This window comes from Vanacampus margaritifer, chromosome 2 (assembly GCF_051991255.1).
Source record: "Vanacampus margaritifer isolate UIUO_Vmar chromosome 2, RoL_Vmar_1.0, whole genome shotgun sequence".
In the NCBI taxonomy this organism is placed as follows: Eukaryota; Metazoa; Chordata; class Actinopteri; order Syngnathiformes; family Syngnathidae; genus Vanacampus; species Vanacampus margaritifer.
This window is the reverse complement of record NC_135433.1, coordinates 15,012,293-15,031,379: the sequence shown is the minus strand read 5'-3', so window position 1 is coordinate 15,031,379 and position 19,087 is coordinate 15,012,293. Positions and strand designations below refer to the sequence as shown.

Here is a 19,087-nt window from a genome sequence, read left to right as displayed (position 1 = left end):
CGCACACACTCACTCACACGCTTACACTTTCTCACACTGTCCGTTTGTCGTCCCTGCAGACAAGTACAACGATTTCATCGACGCCAACAGAATGGAAGACGCGTCGGATCGACTGAAGACCATGAAGAAGCTGGTACACTCAATTGTGTTCGCACTGGTTTAAACTGGATTACTTGATCCTGATTCGTCATCATTTTCCCTCTGCGTAGATCCGAGACCTTCCAGATTATTACTACCACACGCTCAAGTTCTTGGTGTGTCACTTGAAGACGGTGGCAGACCATTCCGATAAAAACAAGGTGAGACATAGGATAGCAGTCACAATTTAATCGGGCTGGGTGTCGATTCTAATCTCCTCAATCGATTTGATTTTGATTCACAAGAGTTCAGTTCGATCTGATTTCAATTTTCCTCGATTCGATTCACTTCAATTCAATCTCATATTGATTAATTATGGAACATTAATTTTATCCTAAATATCAAAGACATGATAAAAACTTTACAAACATTCAATTCCAAATTGAATTTTGGGCAGGTGCAGTAACTGGCTAAATGATTTCGTTTATTAATGAAAGTAGCACCTGTTATAATCACTTAAGTGTTACACAAACATGGACATCAGCAAGGATGAGATGAAAATGTTTTCATAATTCGAATTCAATAATTATAATTGTAAATGTAAATTTTAAAGATTCTGAATTGTCTTAAAATGCAATAAGTTAGGTCTTTCATAAATGTAAGAAAATACTTTTAAATTCATGTGAACATTAAATTTCCCAAAAAAATGTGGCCTATTTTCGTATTGATTTATGGGGAAAAGAGATAATCAATTCATTTTTTTTATGAATTGATATCAGGCTCAAAATGGAAAATCGATTCAATATTGATTATTTGATTTAAAAAAAATAATAATTAAACCTGCCCTACAATTTATGGACAATGAGACCTACCCCAGTTGATGTTTATTTTTATTTTTTTAAAGTACATTTATATGTCAAAATTGTTGTCTTGTTAAAATAATTACATTGAAGGAAATGTTGCATTTTTGTTTTTGTGGCCAAATATTGTCTTTTTGCTAAAGACTCTAGTAGCATTATTTTTGGCAAAATAATAGGATATTGTTTTTGTTGCAAAATATTCACTTTGTGGTAAATTTAGCATTTTCTTTGACAAATGTAGTAGGTTTTTTTTAGACCAACCAATCATTATTGTCTGTGGCAAAATAGTATTTTTTTTCCTGAAAAATCCATTGTTTTTGCAGCAAAATGTTGTTGTTTTTTCCATATGGATATTATAATCGTATATTCAATTATTTCTGTGGCATTTCTCGGACAATTACAGCGTTCATCGTTTTAATAGCAAGATATAGTGTTTCCATAGTAAATGTTGCCTTTTTATTGAAATGATGTAGTTTTGGGGCAAATGATATAGAGTAGTTTTCCTGGTTATGGATAAATGCAATTTGAGGGTTTACACATAATCACCAAGTTCGCAAAATACAGTACAAACTTATTACACTTTATAGAGTGATAATCGTATCGTGTGTGTGTGTGCGTGTGTGTGTGCGTGCAGATGGAGCCCCGCAACCTGGCCCTGGTGTTTGGGCCAACGCTGGTGCGCACGTCCGAGGACAACATGAAGGACATGGTCACACACATGCCAGATCGCTACAAGATAGTGGAGACGCTCGTACAGCATGTGAGCACACACCCGCTCACAACCTTACTCTCAAGCTTATTACATTTTCACACACTCACGCTCTGTCTCGTGTGTCTCTCACTCACTCTGACTCACGCACACACATGCACGCCCTTTTGCCCTCGCATACATTCTCACAGACAAACATATACGCAGCCAATGTAATGCCGTCAAAATGAATGTTTTCTGTCGTTTTTGCAGTACCTCTGGTTTTTCAGCGAGGAGCCGGACAAAGATGAAAAGGTATGTAACCGGCAAATTTCAATATAATAAAAATAATGATAATAATAGGGGTGTCAGGCGATTCCATTTTTTGATCGTAATTAATCGCGCGACTTCAATAGTTAACTCACAATTAATCACACATTTTATATCTGTTCTAAATGTACAATAAAATGTACAATAAATTGTTTTCTAAGTTTTTAACATATAAGTGGAAATAAAAAGTTAAACTAATAGAAATATGGCTGCATCTTTTAGTTATTGATACATTAATGTCATAATAGTTCATACAATTGAGTTAAAATTTAAAAGATGTACTGTAAAAATGAGTATGATGTTAATATGTGTTGAGGTCCTTTTTCTGCCACTAGATGGCATAATTGCATTTGTAAGACATTGGTGACAGCTCAGTGCATTTTTCTTTTCATATTAAGAGCTATCTAATCCTTAACATGAAGTAACTTGTAAAATCCTGCACATTTTTCAAATTGTAAAATTAACTTGACCCGTGTCTCCACAAATATATGCATTATTATTCAATTTGTTACTGCTCAATTTTGACGTGGACGTGTCTGCTGCGTTGCGACTGGAATTCCTCCAGTAAAGGCGTTCCAATTAAGGGGCGGTAATTAATTGCACATAAAAAAAAAAGAGTGGCGTTAAAAGAACTTTAAATTAACTCAAACTTAACACACTAGTTTTGACACCCATGGATAATCATCATCATGATAATTGTTATACAGACGCCAGTGGACACTGAGGACGTGCAGCCCGCCCCTAACATCGACCACCTGCTTTCCAACATCGGGCGGACGGCTTTGCTCGGTGACGCCTCAGGTGAGCACCACCGTTAACCGCTTGAAGACTAACGCACTCCCCTAGCGGTAGCCGCATGCTAGCGCTGCATCGCGAGCAGAAAGGAGTTAAGACGGGTGACTCTACGTAGGTATGCGAGAGCACGGAAAACTGGCCTCAGTTTAAGTCAGCGAAAATACAAATAAACTCCTCACCTCAATTAAACGCCTCATTTTCACCTCAAGGAACAGCAGACGAGTCATGATGGAAGATTATTAAAGATCATTATTAGAAATGCACTCCAGATGAACTTTTGGAGGTATTACTATGACACTGAATATTAGCATGGTAGACGTCCTCACCACAACATTAAGCATCTGGAAAGCTGTCGTTAATATTATTATTATTTTATTTATATTTAAATTTGTCTCATATTCCTAATGCAAGTTGTCTGTTAAAGTCCGAATTCCCTCCTTTCTATTGGCACACCAGCAAGTAGCGTGACAACAGAAGTTGGTCAGTTAGCATTTAGCATTAGCCGCACTCCCGTCCTCTCTGCTTTGAATTTCTCCCTGCATGTCACTCATCTTGTGACTTTCACTCTGCTTCACTCTCCTAGCTGAGCCTCTGGAGCAACCGCTGCGGTAGGACGCCAACACGTGTGTGTCTGTGTGTGTTTGTGCGTGTACGTGTGTGTGTCATGGTGACAGTGCGACTTTTCCCCCCAGTAGCAGTCAGAGGTTTGTCAGAGCATATTGCCTTCACTGTCCTCAAGTGTGTACGTGTGCTCACGTGCGCTTGCGTGTTCGTGTGTCATTGTGACAATGCGACTGTTCTGCCACAGTAACAGCTCGAGGTGTTTGTGAGAGCATGTTGCCTTCACTTTCCCACGTTAATGCAGGGCTTAAAGTATGTCGGCAACATGCCGGATCTCCCGACTTTTGAATATGATTTGTTTTTCTCCGCCTAGTTGGGTTAAATGCAGCATCCAAGCCGACTGTTGTTTCACCGAAATGAGATTTGAAAATGCCTCCATTTCAACTTTTAAAATGCAAAATACAGAATAAATGCCGAGCTGTTGATTATAGGTTGCATTCATGAATGAATGTGACTGGATGTGCATATCAGAATGACAGCGACACATCGGCTTAACAACTGTGTTCACGTTTTTTCTATTTCATCTTAAAATGGCTTACCTTAACCAGAAGCCGGGTTACAAATGTCGCAAATGAAAATCCGCGATGTGAGTCAATCTGCTATAGCCAAACCGCAATGTAGCTCAGGAACACTGTAGTGTGTATGCGTTGGATACACTCCACCCCCGCTCCTCGGAGAAAAAAAGTTCAGGCTCAGGTTTGATTTTTTTATTCATTTATATCTTTTACTTTAAGCCCTGTGTGTGTGTGTGTGTGTGTTTTACAATTGCTGCATTGCTCTGTCACTGACTGCAGCTTTTGATCATCTTTTTGATGTTTTCTTAATTAATATCTGTTTCCCACGGACGCAATTGTGTATCCTCCTCCCCTTTGTGCGTGTGTATGAAGTCACGAGGGCACAGAGGAAGTCAGACTTGGTGTGTTGTTGCCCTTTTAGTTTAGAGCACAAATTTGCTGTGCTGCCCTCTATTGGTGGGTGGCTGTGACTGACAGACACCAGCCTTGGAAGCCACACCCTCCATTTTGATGACATTATTTGAAAAAACGATTACTGATCTCACCAAGTGTCTCTGTGCCTTCCTTCCAAAACTCTTGACTTTTGTCTGCGTCACTAAATGTCGTCTTCTTTTCGCTTCAGACTCCACCAACAGTGACTCCGCAAAATCCAAGGTAAATTCATAAAATGCCTCCTCTCACCAGTTACTCATCCTAGCTGCCAATTGTCACAGTTGAAATACACTCAGTGACTAAATAACTCCCTTTGCTCGGACACGGGTCGCCGGGGCCGCCCTCTGGAGGCAGGCCTGGAGGTGGAGCTCGATAAACACGGCTCTCAATTAGATATAGGGCGAGAAGCTTGGAGTCCAGCCGCTGCTCCTCAGTATTGAAAGTCTCGTGCACCTTATTCAGATGCCTCCTGGACACCTCCCTGGTGAGGTGTTCCGGGCATGTCCCAGTGGAAGGAGACCCTGGGAAGGACCCAGGGACACGCTGTCTCCTGGTTGGCCCGGGAACTCTTTGGTATCACCTTGGAGGAGCTGAACAAACTGTGGCTGTGGAGAGGGAAGCCTGGACCTCCCTGCTAAAGCTGCTGCCCCTGCAGTGATGGGGGGAAAAAAAGTGACGCAAATTGTACATGTTCTACAATTAATGTGATCGCTCATTGCATTGGTTATTCATGATTACCACATTGCGCCTTAGAAATAAACAGAAATAATCCACAGAGTAAAAAAAAAAAAAAAAGAGGTCATCCTCAGTTACTTTAGGTAGGTGTCATATATTTAATGATGTTTCTGCTTTTGGCAGTTAATAATAACAGCCACTTTGCATGTTACCAAAAAAAAAAAAAGATTTCTTACAAACCTACAAAAAAAAAGTCACCACAATACACTCATTTGGCACATAAATCCATGCTATATGTGTGCCCTTTGGTTCCTGTCATTGCCATCCTGTTACTCTTAACTGCCATACTGCATAATGGCAATAAAAATAAGAACTTGAAATAGTCCACATAGTGTAAACAGGGATGTGATTTTTCCGCTAATTCGCAGAATTCCGCTTTTTTTATCTCCAAAAATAAAAAATTAAAATTTCCGTTTTTTTTTTAGTAGTAGTTCATTGTGTATGCACATGACTCCGACAGATAACATCTTCTGCTATAACAAAGACATTTGTGGTATGTTCTAATATGAGTTACTTTTTTATTTGGTCATGATACAATTATTTGTTCATGAAATTTGAACTCTTCAACATTATTTATGTGTTAACTTAGTAATCACATGAGTTAGATATAATGATATTCTCAGTGATAGTTTTTAAAAGCAAAGGCAGTCCAATGTTTTTGAATGTGACTGATTTTGAGTTGACTAAAACTGCCATTTTATATGGGATAGCTCAATATACATTGAAAATTTATGCTGTTGTTTTGTCTATTTCTTTGTCATGTGAGTGCATTGAAAGTACTTAAAAACACGGAAAACTCATGAGCTCCGGGGGGCCGGCGGCCCCCAGACCCCCGGCTAAATTTTCAGATAATTTCACTTTGGTCAAATCACATCCCTGTGTAAAGAAGATTTTTTTTTTTTTTATCCACAGCATGGTTGGTCACACACAGCACAATTACGCATCATGATTCATGCCGCTTAACTTAACAATATAAACAACATTGACTCTGCATAATCCCAAATCAAAAACACCACTGCACTCTTGGACCTGTGTTGGGCTATATGCAAATTATATTTCACCTTGCAATGCACCATAGAACTAAACAGAGCGACTACAAATAATCCACAAAAGAAATAAAAGATGTCCTCAGCATGCGCAATGAGACATGTGCAAGGAGGGCTCATAATGTTTGATAGTTGCGCCTCTTGCCACCTAAACGACAAGAAATAATCCACAGAGTCAAAAAATACAGTAGATATTGCTCCTACTGCCACTGTTCATGAAATACATATATTATAACGCTATAAGTAAGAAGTAAACGACGCCGAGAAATAATCCACAGAGTCAAAAACAGCCATGGACTTGAGTCAAAATGTGCCAGTTAGTGATGATAAAGCGCCCAATAGAAACAAACGCAACCACTAGAAATAATCCACAACATCAAGAGTGTTGCAGTAATCCAAAGTCTTGCTCTTCCTCAGGGCTCCTGGGGGTCCAAGAAGGACCTGACCGCCAAGGACTTCTTGACTCTGTCCATCATGTCGGCGGTGACGGGCCGCAAGCGCCGCAAGCGTCACAACGCTCGACGGGTGGGCAGCAGCACCGACGACGACTCGGAGCACGAGCCCATCAAGGCGGAGGAGGAGGAGGAGGAAGAGGAGGCGGGAAGCAGCAGCGCTCCTCACGCGGAGGGAGAGGAGGATGATGATGATGAAGAGGAGAAAGAGGAGGTGAAAGAAGAGGAGGTGGCGGCGAAAAGTGGGAAGGAGGAAGAGGAGGCGGGAGGAAGGGCGGACGCCCGCTCCATTGTGTCGGGCTACTCCACGCTGTCCACGTTGGGCCGCAGCCTCGGGGCGGAGGACGCCGACGACGAGCACAGCGAGCTGGTGAGCGAGACGGACAACGAGAGCGGCTTCGCCTCACGGGAGCGTCCCGGGAAGCCGCCGCCACCGCCGCCGCCCGGCAAACCCTCGCCGGCCACTGCGCCGGAGAGGCCCGGTGACGAGGGCGGCGGCGGGGCGCGCTCCACCACGCCCTCGTCCACGTCTTCGTCACATAGAGTGCACTCGCGGCCGTTGTTCAACTCGCACAAGCTCATCCAGTGCGACACCCTCGCGCGGAAGAAGCTCAAAGGCGACAAGATGAAAGCTCACTCAATGGACCTGCTGGAGATCCCGGCCCCCGCCGGCAGCGACACGCCAAGGACGCGGAGGTACACGTCATCAGGAAGCAGCCAGGAGAATTTGCGGTCCAAGCCGGCTGCCACGCCGCCATCCGCTGCCGAGGCGGCGTCCTTCGCACCCGTGAGCAAGTCACTGGTGGAGCAGGTGCGCACGCGCCTGCTGGGCTCGGCCGACGACCTGCGCAGCGTTGGCATGCGCAAGCCACTGTCGCCCGAGAGCCGGCGCAAGAGGCGCGCCTGGCGCCGACACACGGTGGTGGCGTCGCCCACCGAGGTGCTCGCCGACAAGCGGCCGCCGCTGGCCGTCACCGAGTTCCCGCTCTCGCCCGTCAGCCCCAAAGGCGAGGACGGCGTGCAGCGAGGGTCTTCCGGCCGCCAGGCGCCCACGTCCAGGTTCCACCAGTTGTGCTGACGTGCTCGTCCACAAGACGCTGAAGCTCCCCGTGGTCCGTCCCTGCGGATGACGGTGCCAGGACGAGAAGAGACGCGTTGTCAGGAAGCATCCGGAAGACTCTCGGCCAATCCGTGGCCAGGCCGGCCACAACGTCGCCCTCCCCAGCTGCGGGTCAGCGCACTGGCTTGTTTACTTGTTTTGTAATCTAAGTTTATTGCCAAAGCTTTCGACTTCTTCTAAATGTGCGCTTTTGTAGGGTGGACACACTCTGACCTCATCACCACCACCTCCGTGCAAAAGTTTTGGGTCGCCGCTAGACTTGTTTTTTTAATACCAGATGGCCATTTGAATCTGTTGGGAGTGGACGAGGCAAAATGACAAATAGGTGAGATTCACTCGCAAAATCTTCTAACAGGTCTCAAACTCAACTTCTGTGTGAGTATTCTGCAAAAAAGGGGTTCAAGGATTCAAAAAAAGTCTAACTAATCCAATCTACTCAAGCTTTATTAATATCAGTTCTGAGCATTAACGGCTCTTCTGAACGTGAACAAGATTGGTGGACACGGTCCTCTCAATCATCTTCCCTGCTACTTTGCACACTCCTCAACATGTCTAGACATCTGATTTGTTAAGCACCGCAACTTTCTCTTTTCATTCAAGACATGATGGGGAGGACCTGTGCTCAACAAAAAAACAACCCGTGCAACCTTTCTTTTCAGGACAGATTTTGAAAAACACATGACTGGGACTGGGTGGCAGGATACTCTCATGAGCCTAAGCTATGGTAGCCCAATAATGTTTAAAAACACACACACACACACACACAAAATGCCCAAGGCAACCACTTTGATGAAGTAAAGTATCATCCTTCAAATGACCCCCCAGTTCTTAACTCATTCACTGCCATTGACGGCTATAGACGTCAAAAATTCATTTGAACTATTTACGTATATTAGCTTTAAAAAAAAAAAAAAAAAACACTTTTGCTAACAAAAGCATGAAAACCTAGGGGAAAAAAATATTGTAAATTTAGAACAGATTAATCGTTAGTTAACTAGTAAAGTCATGTGATTATTAACAATTTTTAAAAATGGTATCGCCTGACGGGCCTGATTTAAGAAAAAAAGATTAAAAATAAGGGTCATTTAATCGTAATTAATCACATGATAATTTTATATCTGTTATAAATGTACAATAAAAAATTGTAGGTTTTCATAAAAAAATTGAATGAAATGAAAAAAAAATTAAACTAATACAAATACTTCACATGATTTTTTTACGTCGATAGTCATCAATGGCAGTGAATCAGTTAAGTTTGAGACCCCGGCCTTCTAAGGACATGTCCATGCAAAAACTGTGATGTTATGATTGTTTAATCAAAAACAAAGTTCCTTTTGTTGCCATTTAATACTTATTAAACATTTTTATTCCATGCCCATTGTGTCACAGCATGACAATAATAACAGCACCAGCAAACAGGCGCCAAAAGTCAAGGTTCACTATGTACCTTTTACTTGCAAAAGTCATGCTGAGTTTAGTAACAAAATGCACAAAAGTGCTTTTCTTTTATGTAAACACATTCATTGATTGTTTGTTTTTTTACAATAAAAAAAAAAATCTCAAATAACACGACAATAAAGTAAGTAAATGACTAATGATGTTAACCACTAGCACATCAATTGTGTTTTCTTTTATGTGTTAGCATTAAGCTAGCGGGAGCATTTTTTAAGACAACATTATTGCGTGGTTTTAAATACACAATTTAATTATATTTTGTTTTATGTTTAGTTTGACAGTCAACTTCAACTGGGAGTGACATTAAACAGCGTGTAGCCTCTTTTGAAGAATTGTTCACTATTTGCCAAACTACTGCTTATTGTGGCACAACATGAATGTCTTGAGTTCTCTGCCACTGTACACACATTTATTATTATTGTAAGTAGCTGTAACATGCACAGTTGGAACATCAACACTGCACATAACACATTTAAAGGTAAAAAAAAAAAAAAAGTTGAGGATGGAATATGGTCAGCTTTGAAGGTGGCCCAAGACTTTTGCTTAGAGTCCCCATTGTCTTTTCCCGCATGAATTTCTCCTGGGAAACGGTGCTTTTTTTGTGTGTGTGTTATTGTTGGGAGAGAGGGAAAAAATTCTAACCATTTCATGTGATTACGGTTGGTTACTTTCCCTCCTGTTTTTAAGTTGTAACATTTGTACAAAGCCTTATTAAGTTGTATATATGAGTTTTTGTTTTAAACCTTAATAATACTTTTTTTTTTTTAATGGTTTACAAACATTTCCTTCTCCAGGCGCTACTTGAAACGTTCCCTTAATATATTGTTTATATATAAATATATATACAGTGTTATATGTTGTATGGTGACATCACAGCTTACGAAGGCCTTTTTGTGTCAGGTTTATTAGCATCACTACGTCAACGCTTCGTCTTGTTACTTCCCTGTCACGTGACTTCAAACCTCACCGTTCAAACAAGTGCCTCCTTTCTGGAACGTCACGCTGTGCCATGCTGGTTTCTTATCTCCTCTTTCCCCGACTCGCCTCCAAAGATGTGTACATTGAATTCATAAGGGGGGAAAAAAAGACAAAAGAAAAAGCACACTATGCACTCTCCCCCGTGGTGTTCAACTATAAGGTGTCGCTTATGTGTTGTCGTTGTACATACTTAATATGTAACATATTGTCCCTCGTGTGTACATTTTTTGAATGGCTTACGAGTATAACTCTGCTTAGCTTGTTATTATATATGATGTAAATAAAACAGAAGTATGTTTAAAAACAGAAGTTGTTTTATTGCCCAAATCTCTAAGTGGCGCCCTCCAGTGGACCAAAGCAATTTAATAATTAAAGAGGAAGTCAACTCAAACATTTTCTTTACAATAATATGTTGTATGTGCCCCCACCAGTATAAACACGGCATTGATTCAGATTACTATCGTGTTTGCGGAGTATGAATTTAACAGCAAAATCCACTCATGTTTATCCATCTCAGGGGGTGGCCATTTTGCCACATGCTGTCAAGTGAAAATGCCAGCACAGTGGCTCATGGCTTCAGAAAACAGGAGAGCCGTGATTGGTCGTCACGGTCACCTGAGCCTTGAGCAACTGTGATGGCATTTCCAGTCGGCAATTGGCAAAATGGCCGCCCCCCTGAGATGGATAAACATGGGTGGATTTTGCTGTGTAACTCCTATTCCTATAATGTTGTGTGTGTGTGGAATATTGCAATATATGCAGCCGTGCTGTACATACTCATGTGTATATATATATCTATATATATCACGGTGGCTGACTGGTTAGCACGTCCGCCTTCCAGTGCTGAGGACGTGAGATCGAGTCCGGGCTTCGGCCTTCCTGGGTGGAGTTTGCATGTTCTCCCCGTGCTTGCGTGGGTTTTCTCCGGGTACTCCGGTTTCCTCCCACATTCCAAAAACATGCATGGCAGGTTAATTGAACACTCCAAATTGGCCATAGCTGTGATTGTGAGTATGGATGGTTGTTCGTCTCTGTGTGCCCTCCAATTGACTGGCAACCAGTTCAGGGTGTACCCCGCCTACTGCCCGAAGCCAGCTGGGATAGGCTCCAGCAACCCCGGCGACCCTTTTGAGGACAAGCGGTAAAGAAAATGGATGGATGGATATATATATATATAGATAGATAGGAGTGTGTGTGTGTGTGTGTATATGGGTGTGTGCAGTCATGTATGTACTTCTCTACACATGTATACTTCTGTGAAGTCTACTTATTGCTGCACTTCTTATTTAATTTTATCTCTTTCTATTCTGTTGTTTTTTTCTTTACTGTAAACTGCAGCTGGACGGATTCCAGGAAAAAGTTCCCCACGGGGAAAATAAAAGTATATCGTATCGTATTCCGCAAACACAATTTTAGAATGTCGTGTTTAGACTAGTGATGGCTACAGAACATATTGTAAATAATATTTTTGGTTTGACTTTCACTTTATAGCTGCAAGCAGTGATGAATGGACTCTGAAACTAAAATGGCCACCTTCCTGTTCAGTTTCAGGCTGCCATTTTATGGCATCGAGGCATGACAGGGCTCAGAATACAATTGCAAAAAAAAAAAAAAGGTGGGGTTTTTTTTGGTGCAATTTTTGACATTTTGCAAATGTTGTAAAAAATTGTAAATACATATTAACACACAAATGTTTTTTTGTAAGATTTTTATTGAACAGCTGTTAACACACCCAACAAACTCTTAAAATGTTAAACATTTGGCTTAACTGGCCTGATTGGTTGTCGTATTTCTTGCTGTTGTAATGGACAAAATGCAACATAGAACATTCGTAAATTCAAATAAAAATGCTGACGAGAAACCATTTCAACTACACACAGGATAACAGTTGGTTTTGTCATGACTTTTTCCACCACCCAGCCAAATGTTAAAGAAAAAAAATCCAGATAGAATTTTTTTATTTTGACTTTAAGTCAAAATACAAATGAGATTTTTTTTAAGTCCAGAGAGTAAAGTTGTTTTTGTATTGACATTTTCTAACCACGAGCCAAACAAATGTTAAAAAAATATTTAAGTCCAAAAATGAAACTGACTTTCACATTGTTTTGTTTTTAACTCCGGCAACATGTTGACAAAAAAAAAAGCCCGAATAGATTTTTTTTTTTATTGACTTGTACCACCAGCCAAATGTTGACAAAAACAAAAATTCAATTAGAGAAACTTGGTTTTTATAGCTCAGTCCAAACGTTGACCCAAGAAAAAAAAAAAAGAGTCCAGATAGGAAGAAATTGTTTTTGTGTCCAAACGTTGACCCAAGAAAAGAAAAAAGTCCAGATAGGAAGAAATTGTTTTTGTATTGACTTAAAAAAAAAAAAAAACTCAGGCCATGTTGACCCCCAAAAAGTAAAAGGTCAAGATAGGAAAAGCTGTTTTGTATTGATTTTTTTTTTTTTAAACCTCTGGTCAAATGTTGACCAAAAAAACCAACAACATTTTAAAGTCCGGATAGGAAAACGTCGCATGTGTTTTTATTACCTTGTTGTGAACGGTTTGCTGAGCGTCCCTAATTGTCCGCGGCGGGCTGGCTACGCAGAAGCAGCTCCGTATTCTGGGCCTTCAGTCTCTCCAGCTCCCGTTCCAGCTCCCGGAGACGCGCCAGGGGCTCCTCCACGCTCATGCCGCCTGCACCTGCGCCTCCAGGCTCCACGACGGCGCGCCTCAGCCGGTTGTTCTCCTCTTCCAGGCGGGACATGCACTTCTCCAGCTCCAGGTACTCCCTCACCAGCTCCTGCTTGGTCATGTTCTGCAGGCTCTCGACGTGGTACATCTCGTAGGTCTCGGAAAAGTCCCGCTGAAGAAACTCTCCGCCGGCGTTCCCCGGCCTCCCGATGCCGTCGCTGCCACCCCCGCCTCCACCGCCGCCTCCTCCTCCGCTCCCGTCATCGTCGTCCTCGTCGTCGTTCTCAAAAAGGTCCTCCTCGCTTCCCGTGTCGTCCGGCCGCCGAGCCTCGGTGTTGAGATCAGGCTCCTCGCGGTCGTGCTCGTCCATGAGGAACTGGGTGGTGTTGTACGGAGCCACCGGGAGCCCCTTGGCGAACATCTCCTCGCGCAGGCGGGACGCCCGGGCGGTCTCTCGCTCGTCCAGCGCCTTCCGCTCCTCCCACGAAAGTTTGTAGTAAGGCTTCCAGTTGCGCTTCTTTTTGGCGGCGCGGCGCCGGTGGCGCTTCCTGCCCAGGCGGGCGTCCACCGCCAGGCCGGTGTCCGAGTCGACGTGGAGCCCACCCGACGGCGGTTGTGGCGGCGGCGGTGCGTCCCCAGCGTTGGGGGACTGGTTTCCGGGACACACCCCCCTCAACTTGTCGGTGTTGACATCCTGGTAGTGCTTGCCGCTCTTCTGGCGCCCTCTATCGCCGTTGTGCGGCGGTGCAGCGCGGTGGCCGGCTGGGAGATGCTTGGAGCCGCTGCTGCTGCTCCCACCTGATGGGCTGGCCGAACTTTTCAGGTGGTCGATCTGCTCCGCTGGTTCTGTCATCGTGATGCTCCTCTTATTTTCCTCCTAGTTTTCAATGCATTTTAAAAACACCGTATCGGTATTATTTAAACAAAAAAAAAAGTTTGGTCAAATGGGAGTTCCGCCACAATGTATCTAACAAATATCGACAATGACGAGTAAATAACCCCTCCCCAAAAAAGTTGTGGGCAAAAACTGTCAGAAAGTCAAACTATTGGCTAAACGACACTCCTCTGAGGGTTTGACACCATTAACCGTTTCGACGCTGCCGCTGCCCCGCGTCGACAAGGAGATAACGTCCCGCCGTCACAACAGCGTCCAGTATGCTGCTCCAGTGGAGGGAGCTCGGATTTATATACGCGCTCCGCCTCCAGCAGCGCACACACCGCCGCTCGCCTCCGCTGAGGAATTATGGGATATGAAGTTCCATCCCCCGTACGTCACCTTCAGAGCAGCTCGATTTGAACTACAGGGTCCACAAGGCTTGGATAAGTGACGAGTCTGACAGCCAATCGGGTGGCGGGATGGCGCGAGAGCAAGCGCCAACCTCTCCCGACGCGGATTGGGCGAGAGCACAATTTTGCTGTTGCTAAGATCATGGAATTTTCTTATTGGGCGGCTTGATTGTCGATCAAATTGACGTCACGTACAACCAAGAAAGCAGACCCGGGCCGCGCTTGGACGCTACCAGCCGTGAATTCCGGGTATAAATTCAAAAAGATGGAACTATAAACACGAAGGAGCGTTCGAGCGTGACATTATATTGCCCCTTAAAACAAATAACAACCTGTTTAAATGACATTTTAGAGCTCGTAGTTACGAACCAACGTCACAAACGAACGTCAATCTTACGAGCAAAACACACTCCCTTCCCGACGTTTAAAGCAAAGTGAAGGAGCCCGCTCCAAGAGACTAGTCCGTTTTTAATGGTTGCAAACAGAAACGCCTTATTAGGAGTAATTTTCCGCACGCCATAAAGTAGGAACTCTACTGGAGGAGAAATGCGTCATTCCCGTGTGAATTTGACCGATAAATACTTTGATGTGAGTTTTTTGTTGCGTCGCGCGGAGTGATACGAACCCAAGGATACAGTGGTTAGAAGGTGCTGGCGGAACTGTGGAATCAGCGTAAACAAACGGCAAATGCAGTAAAGCTCCTGAGACGAGCGCATCTCCGAGCCCTCGCTGTTAGAAGGGTGGGTCAGGCGAGACCAACTTTAAAATATTCTCAAAAACGACTCAATGGAGCGACGTCGAGGGCATTACTGCGACCAAGACTTTCTATCTGAAGTTGCAGCGCTTGTGTCGTTTTACACATGTGTGTGAAACACGCTAAGGATAAGCTAACTTGCTAACGTGGACTACCGTTGGCTTTTTCCTCCACGAAACACGTCAAGCAATTGAAATCACGTTAATCCCCCCAGACAACACATTAAATGGCGTATGGCGGTTATTAAATGGTTTATTCTAGTCAGAAAAGAGGGCAATAACGCCATGACAGACGCCGTAAATGAAGCGACAATGGCGAGCGAGTTTCTTCGATGCGAAACAATGCAAGCGGACAAACGTAACAAGCAAGCCGGTCATCTTTAAATAAACACATCCTGGCTGTTAACATTTTCCATTTATCACAATAAATATGGAATTAAGTATCTCGAACTCGCTAAAAGCGACCATTAACATTTAGGCCAATGTGTGGTTACACTGGGGCTTGGTGTAATTGCTGGAAAAACGGTACTTCCCGTTGGGAGTTCCGCATTACTTAGTTGTTGAATTTTTGAAGACATTTACATTGCGTCTTAATTTCATCAAGATATTATAATTAAAATGCTCCAACATACCTTAGAGCGGCTATTATGCAGATTAAACGGTGGCGTTAGCACACCGTGACGCTAGGTCCTTTCAGGAATTAGACTGTACCCAGCCCTCGGTAGTAGGCTTGGTTTAATGGGGAGGACTAGCAAACTAGTTTTTTAGCACACAAAATGTGCTCTGAGATGCTAATTAAATAAACAAGTTGATAAAATGTGTCATAAGTAAGCAACTTGCTGCGCATTTGGTTAATGTTTACTGTTTGGAGTAAATGAAATGGTACATGTTAAACTAATACTGCTTTACTATTTTATGTTTTTGGGTCAGCCATTTTGACTTACTAAAGAGTACTAGTAATAATAGTAGTAGTAATACTAGTAAGGATAGTAGTACAATAGGGGAATCAAATGGCTCCTATAAAGTATTTGGAGGAAACAAACAGTAGTTCACTGGTATACTGGTTCAACTTGGCTATTTAATGGTTGTTGTTTGCAATTTTTTATTGGCTTGTAACTACTAGTATTAGTAGTATTGTACTAATATTTGTGCCATGCTACTACTACTGGTTGTAGTAGTAAAGATACTGTAATCCAATGGCTTCTTTTAACTGTTTGGTGTAAACAAACATCGATATCATATTTTTTGTCAGGTATTTTAACTGGATCCTGACTACTAAGAATAGCATTAGTACTAGTAATAGTAACCTTAGTAGCGTGACCGGGCAATTTACTGTCCCCAAACAACATCCTTCTGTTTTCTATAATAGAAGCAGGCCCAAGTAGTTTGAGCTAAATGGCAGGCAAGAGTCAGTTAATATGAAACCTTTAATGGCAAACAAGATTGAGAAATCATAGCCATGGCTTGTCGTTGTTGTGGTTGGACTCAGAGAGATGAGGGAGCCAGAGAGCTGCCACAGCCGCTGCACAGATCACAGCTTGTGCGGATTAGCAAACTTAATCTTAACATGGCCGCCGCCACCACTGCTGCAATTGAGGGAAGATGAAAGATGGATATTGTTGTGAAGGCCTTCATCTCACTAGAGCCCATTCAATATCCGTCTGTGTGTGTGGGGGGGTTTTGTTTAACCTTTGTAAATATGTAAAATAATGATACAAAAAAAAATAAAAATGCCTCTTTTAGCCTTAGAACACAGTTACACAACATTAAACTAGTGCATCAATTTGCATCATATCTGTCCATACAAGATGAATTGTATTAAGATTGTGAGAAAGCAGTAACCATGGATGACCACCCGATGGCGCTGCTTCCCCAGTGATTGGAAAATTTCTTATGGCGCTTTAAGTGTCTGTTTACTCAAACAGAAAATCTTTTATTTTTTTTTCCAGGTGGATCACTGCAACAGACAGCTGAAGGCAAGGTGACGTCACCCTTTTGGTGAAGGCCTTCGTCATGCTTCAAACACAAGTAGGCATCGATGTTTTGAAAAATTAAAGGTGCGAGGTGTCAACATAATCAATATGCCGTCTGATGCATAGTGCAACTAATGAGATAAAGAACTCAATTTAACATTGTATCATTCAGGGTGACGGAAAAGCCAGGTGAGAGGCAGAGTACAGCCTCTGTCCGGACCGACCACCTGTCAATCACAGGACTGACACAGAAGAGAGACACAATAGTTCACACTTAACATTCATGCTTATATGAACAATGAATTAAGCTAACATAGCGGTTTTACAAACATCAAAAGTGTTTTTTGTCTTCAATGGGGCTAACCTGCTAGTTTTTGTAAACATCAAATACAATTTTGTTGAAACAAATCAGCATCAAAGGCAAGTTTTTAAAGAAGCTAACCTACAACGCATATAAAAAGTCTACACACCCCTGTTCTAATGGCAGGTTTTGATTATATAAAACATAAATGAGACAAAGAAAAACTCAAACGTTTTCTACCATTTATATGACCTATAATATGTACAATTTGGTTGTATTAAAAATATATGTGTGTGTTGTTTAGAGTGTACGTAAAAAATAAACAGCTGAGATCATGTGATTGTACATGTGTCTACACCCTCTTATAACTGAGCCGTAGCTGTGTTTAGAACCAATCACAATCAAACTCGTAGTCTGCATACACCTTACACCATTTAACCCCAAGCATTTTTTTTTTTGCTTCTCTAGTAGGCTTTTTTTAATATATACAGTGGATTTTTATTCTCCATGTTGTCAAAGTTGTCTGAGGAACTTTTTGGCCATAATTCCAAAATGTATATTTGGCGCAAGTACAACACTGCTCATCAACAAGGAACACCAAACCTACAGTGAAGAATGGTTGTGGCAGTATCACACATTGGAGCTCTTTTTCTTCATGGAACTAACTGGGGCCTCAGGAAATGTGGATGAGTTATGAACAACTCGAAAAAAGCAGTCATTGTCTATAATTCATTTGATAATGTCTTTATTTATTTTGTCAATACCTTTAAAAACACATTTTTAAAAAAATATTTACGGGAGCGTATTGCATTCACTTGGAAAAAAAGTTCTGCTTTTTACAAATTTTTTGGGGGGAGCTTTGTTTTTTGGAGTATTTTTTTCTGTTTTATTCAGTATTCCCCCCTCCCCCTCCTGTTTTTTAGTTGTTTTTTTTTTGTTTAAAAAAAATCCTCTCAGTTTTTCTGAATATTTTTTTCTGTTTTTCTAAGTAATTTTTCCGTTTTATAAAATTATTTTTCTGTTTTCTGAATATTTTTTTCTGTTTTTCTGAATATTTTTTAAAAGAGTTTTCCCTCAATGATTAGAGAACAACCCACGATACTATATACACATTCATTCCTTTATTAAGAGCCCGTAAGTAAACATGACCATCTTATTACATATGGAGGTATGCCAGAAAGTGTCCGCTTCCGCTATTAGCGAGTCTGCAACAAGTCACTTGGAGTTCAGAGGTAAAAAACAAACAAAAAAACTCCAAAAAACAGAACACCAGCTCTGTTTTTCGGAATAATTGTTGTTCCTTTTTTTTTTTTTATAATTTTTTCCCATGTTTTTCTGAGTAATTGTTCCTCCTGTTTTTCTGCATAATTTTTTTCAGCCTGTTTTTCTGAATATTTTTGGGACAGAAAAAAAAAATCTGAAAAACTGACAATTAAAAAAAATACTCAAAAAAACAAAGCTCCCCCCAAAAATTAGTCAGAAAAACAGGAGTTGATTTTTTTTTCTTCAAGTGAATGCAATACGCTTCCGTAAATATTGCTGTCAACTGGAAATGACATAAATGACTGAGACCAAACTTTCTGATGCTGGGCAACACAATTCTCTCGAGAAAACCTTGACAGTGTCGAGATTTCATTGTACTCTGCACAGATTCAAGACACCCTGGGCCAGATGAAGCAAAGCAGCCCCAGAACATAACCGAGCCACTTACATATTTCACAGTAGGGAGTGTTTTTTTCATTGCATGCTTCATTTTATATTTTATTTTATGAATATGAAACTGCTTGAAGAAGGTCTTTATCTTTAATATGCTTGTCTAATTTTCTTTCCCCCGAGTCCCCCGAGTCAACTCTCTTCCTCTGGTCCTCCATTTGTTTTGTATTGTGTGTTTGATACGACACCTGTGGGCCAGGTGGGAGTACTGCACCAAAGCATGAAAACGACTCTCGTCATACTACTATCAAAAGCAATGCTGTCTAAGTATCAATG

At 42.0% G+C, this 19,087-nt stretch overlaps 2 protein-coding genes and 1 long non-coding RNA gene across 19 annotated transcripts in view; 2 read left to right on the top strand and 1 right to left on the bottom strand.

The window, feature by feature from the left end:
• arhgap23a (Rho GTPase activating protein 23a) overlaps positions 1 to 10,414 on the top strand; it is a 72,647-nt gene extending 62,233 nt beyond the window's left edge. For 15 of the 16 annotated variants that reach the window (XM_077556680.1, XM_077556678.1, XM_077556672.1 and 12 more), the window contains 7 exons: positions 60 to 133; positions 210 to 299; positions 1,573 to 1,698; positions 1,900 to 1,941; positions 2,664 to 2,757; positions 4,510 to 4,541; positions 6,518 to 10,414. In XM_077556680.1, the coding sequence (XP_077412806.1) occupies positions 60 to 133; positions 210 to 299; positions 1,573 to 1,698; positions 1,900 to 1,941; positions 2,664 to 2,757; positions 4,510 to 4,541; positions 6,518 to 7,630 (1,571 nt within the window). In that variant the 3' untranslated portion in view covers positions 7,631 to 10,414. The remainder of the gene's footprint in view (positions 1 to 59; positions 134 to 209; positions 300 to 1,572; positions 1,699 to 1,899; positions 1,942 to 2,663; positions 2,758 to 4,509; positions 4,542 to 6,517) is intronic. The other variant, XR_013291070.1, reaches the window with a different exon arrangement.
• Positions 10,415 to 11,796: 1,382 nt separating this feature from the next.
• On the bottom strand, positions 11,797 to 13,955 carry hexim1 (HEXIM P-TEFb complex subunit 1). The gene has a single exon (XM_077558915.1). The coding sequence runs from the start codon at positions 13,635 to 13,637 to the stop codon at positions 12,669 to 12,671; it is 969 nt and encodes a 322-aa protein (XP_077415041.1). The 5' UTR covers positions 13,638 to 13,955; the 3' UTR covers positions 11,797 to 12,668.
• A 438-nt stretch (positions 13,956 to 14,393) lies between these two features.
• On the top strand, positions 14,394 to 17,443 carry LOC144044481 (uncharacterized). 2 transcript variants are annotated; one of them, XR_013291281.1, is made up of 3 exons: positions 14,394 to 14,659; positions 16,774 to 16,881; positions 16,970 to 17,443. It is a non-coding gene; the product is annotated as an uncharacterized LOC144044481 (long non-coding RNA). The 2 variants fall into 2 exon arrangements; XR_013291280.1 differs by lacking the exon at positions 14,394 to 14,659 and adding an exon at positions 14,691 to 14,811.
• Positions 17,444 to 19,087: the final 1,644 nt, after the last annotated feature.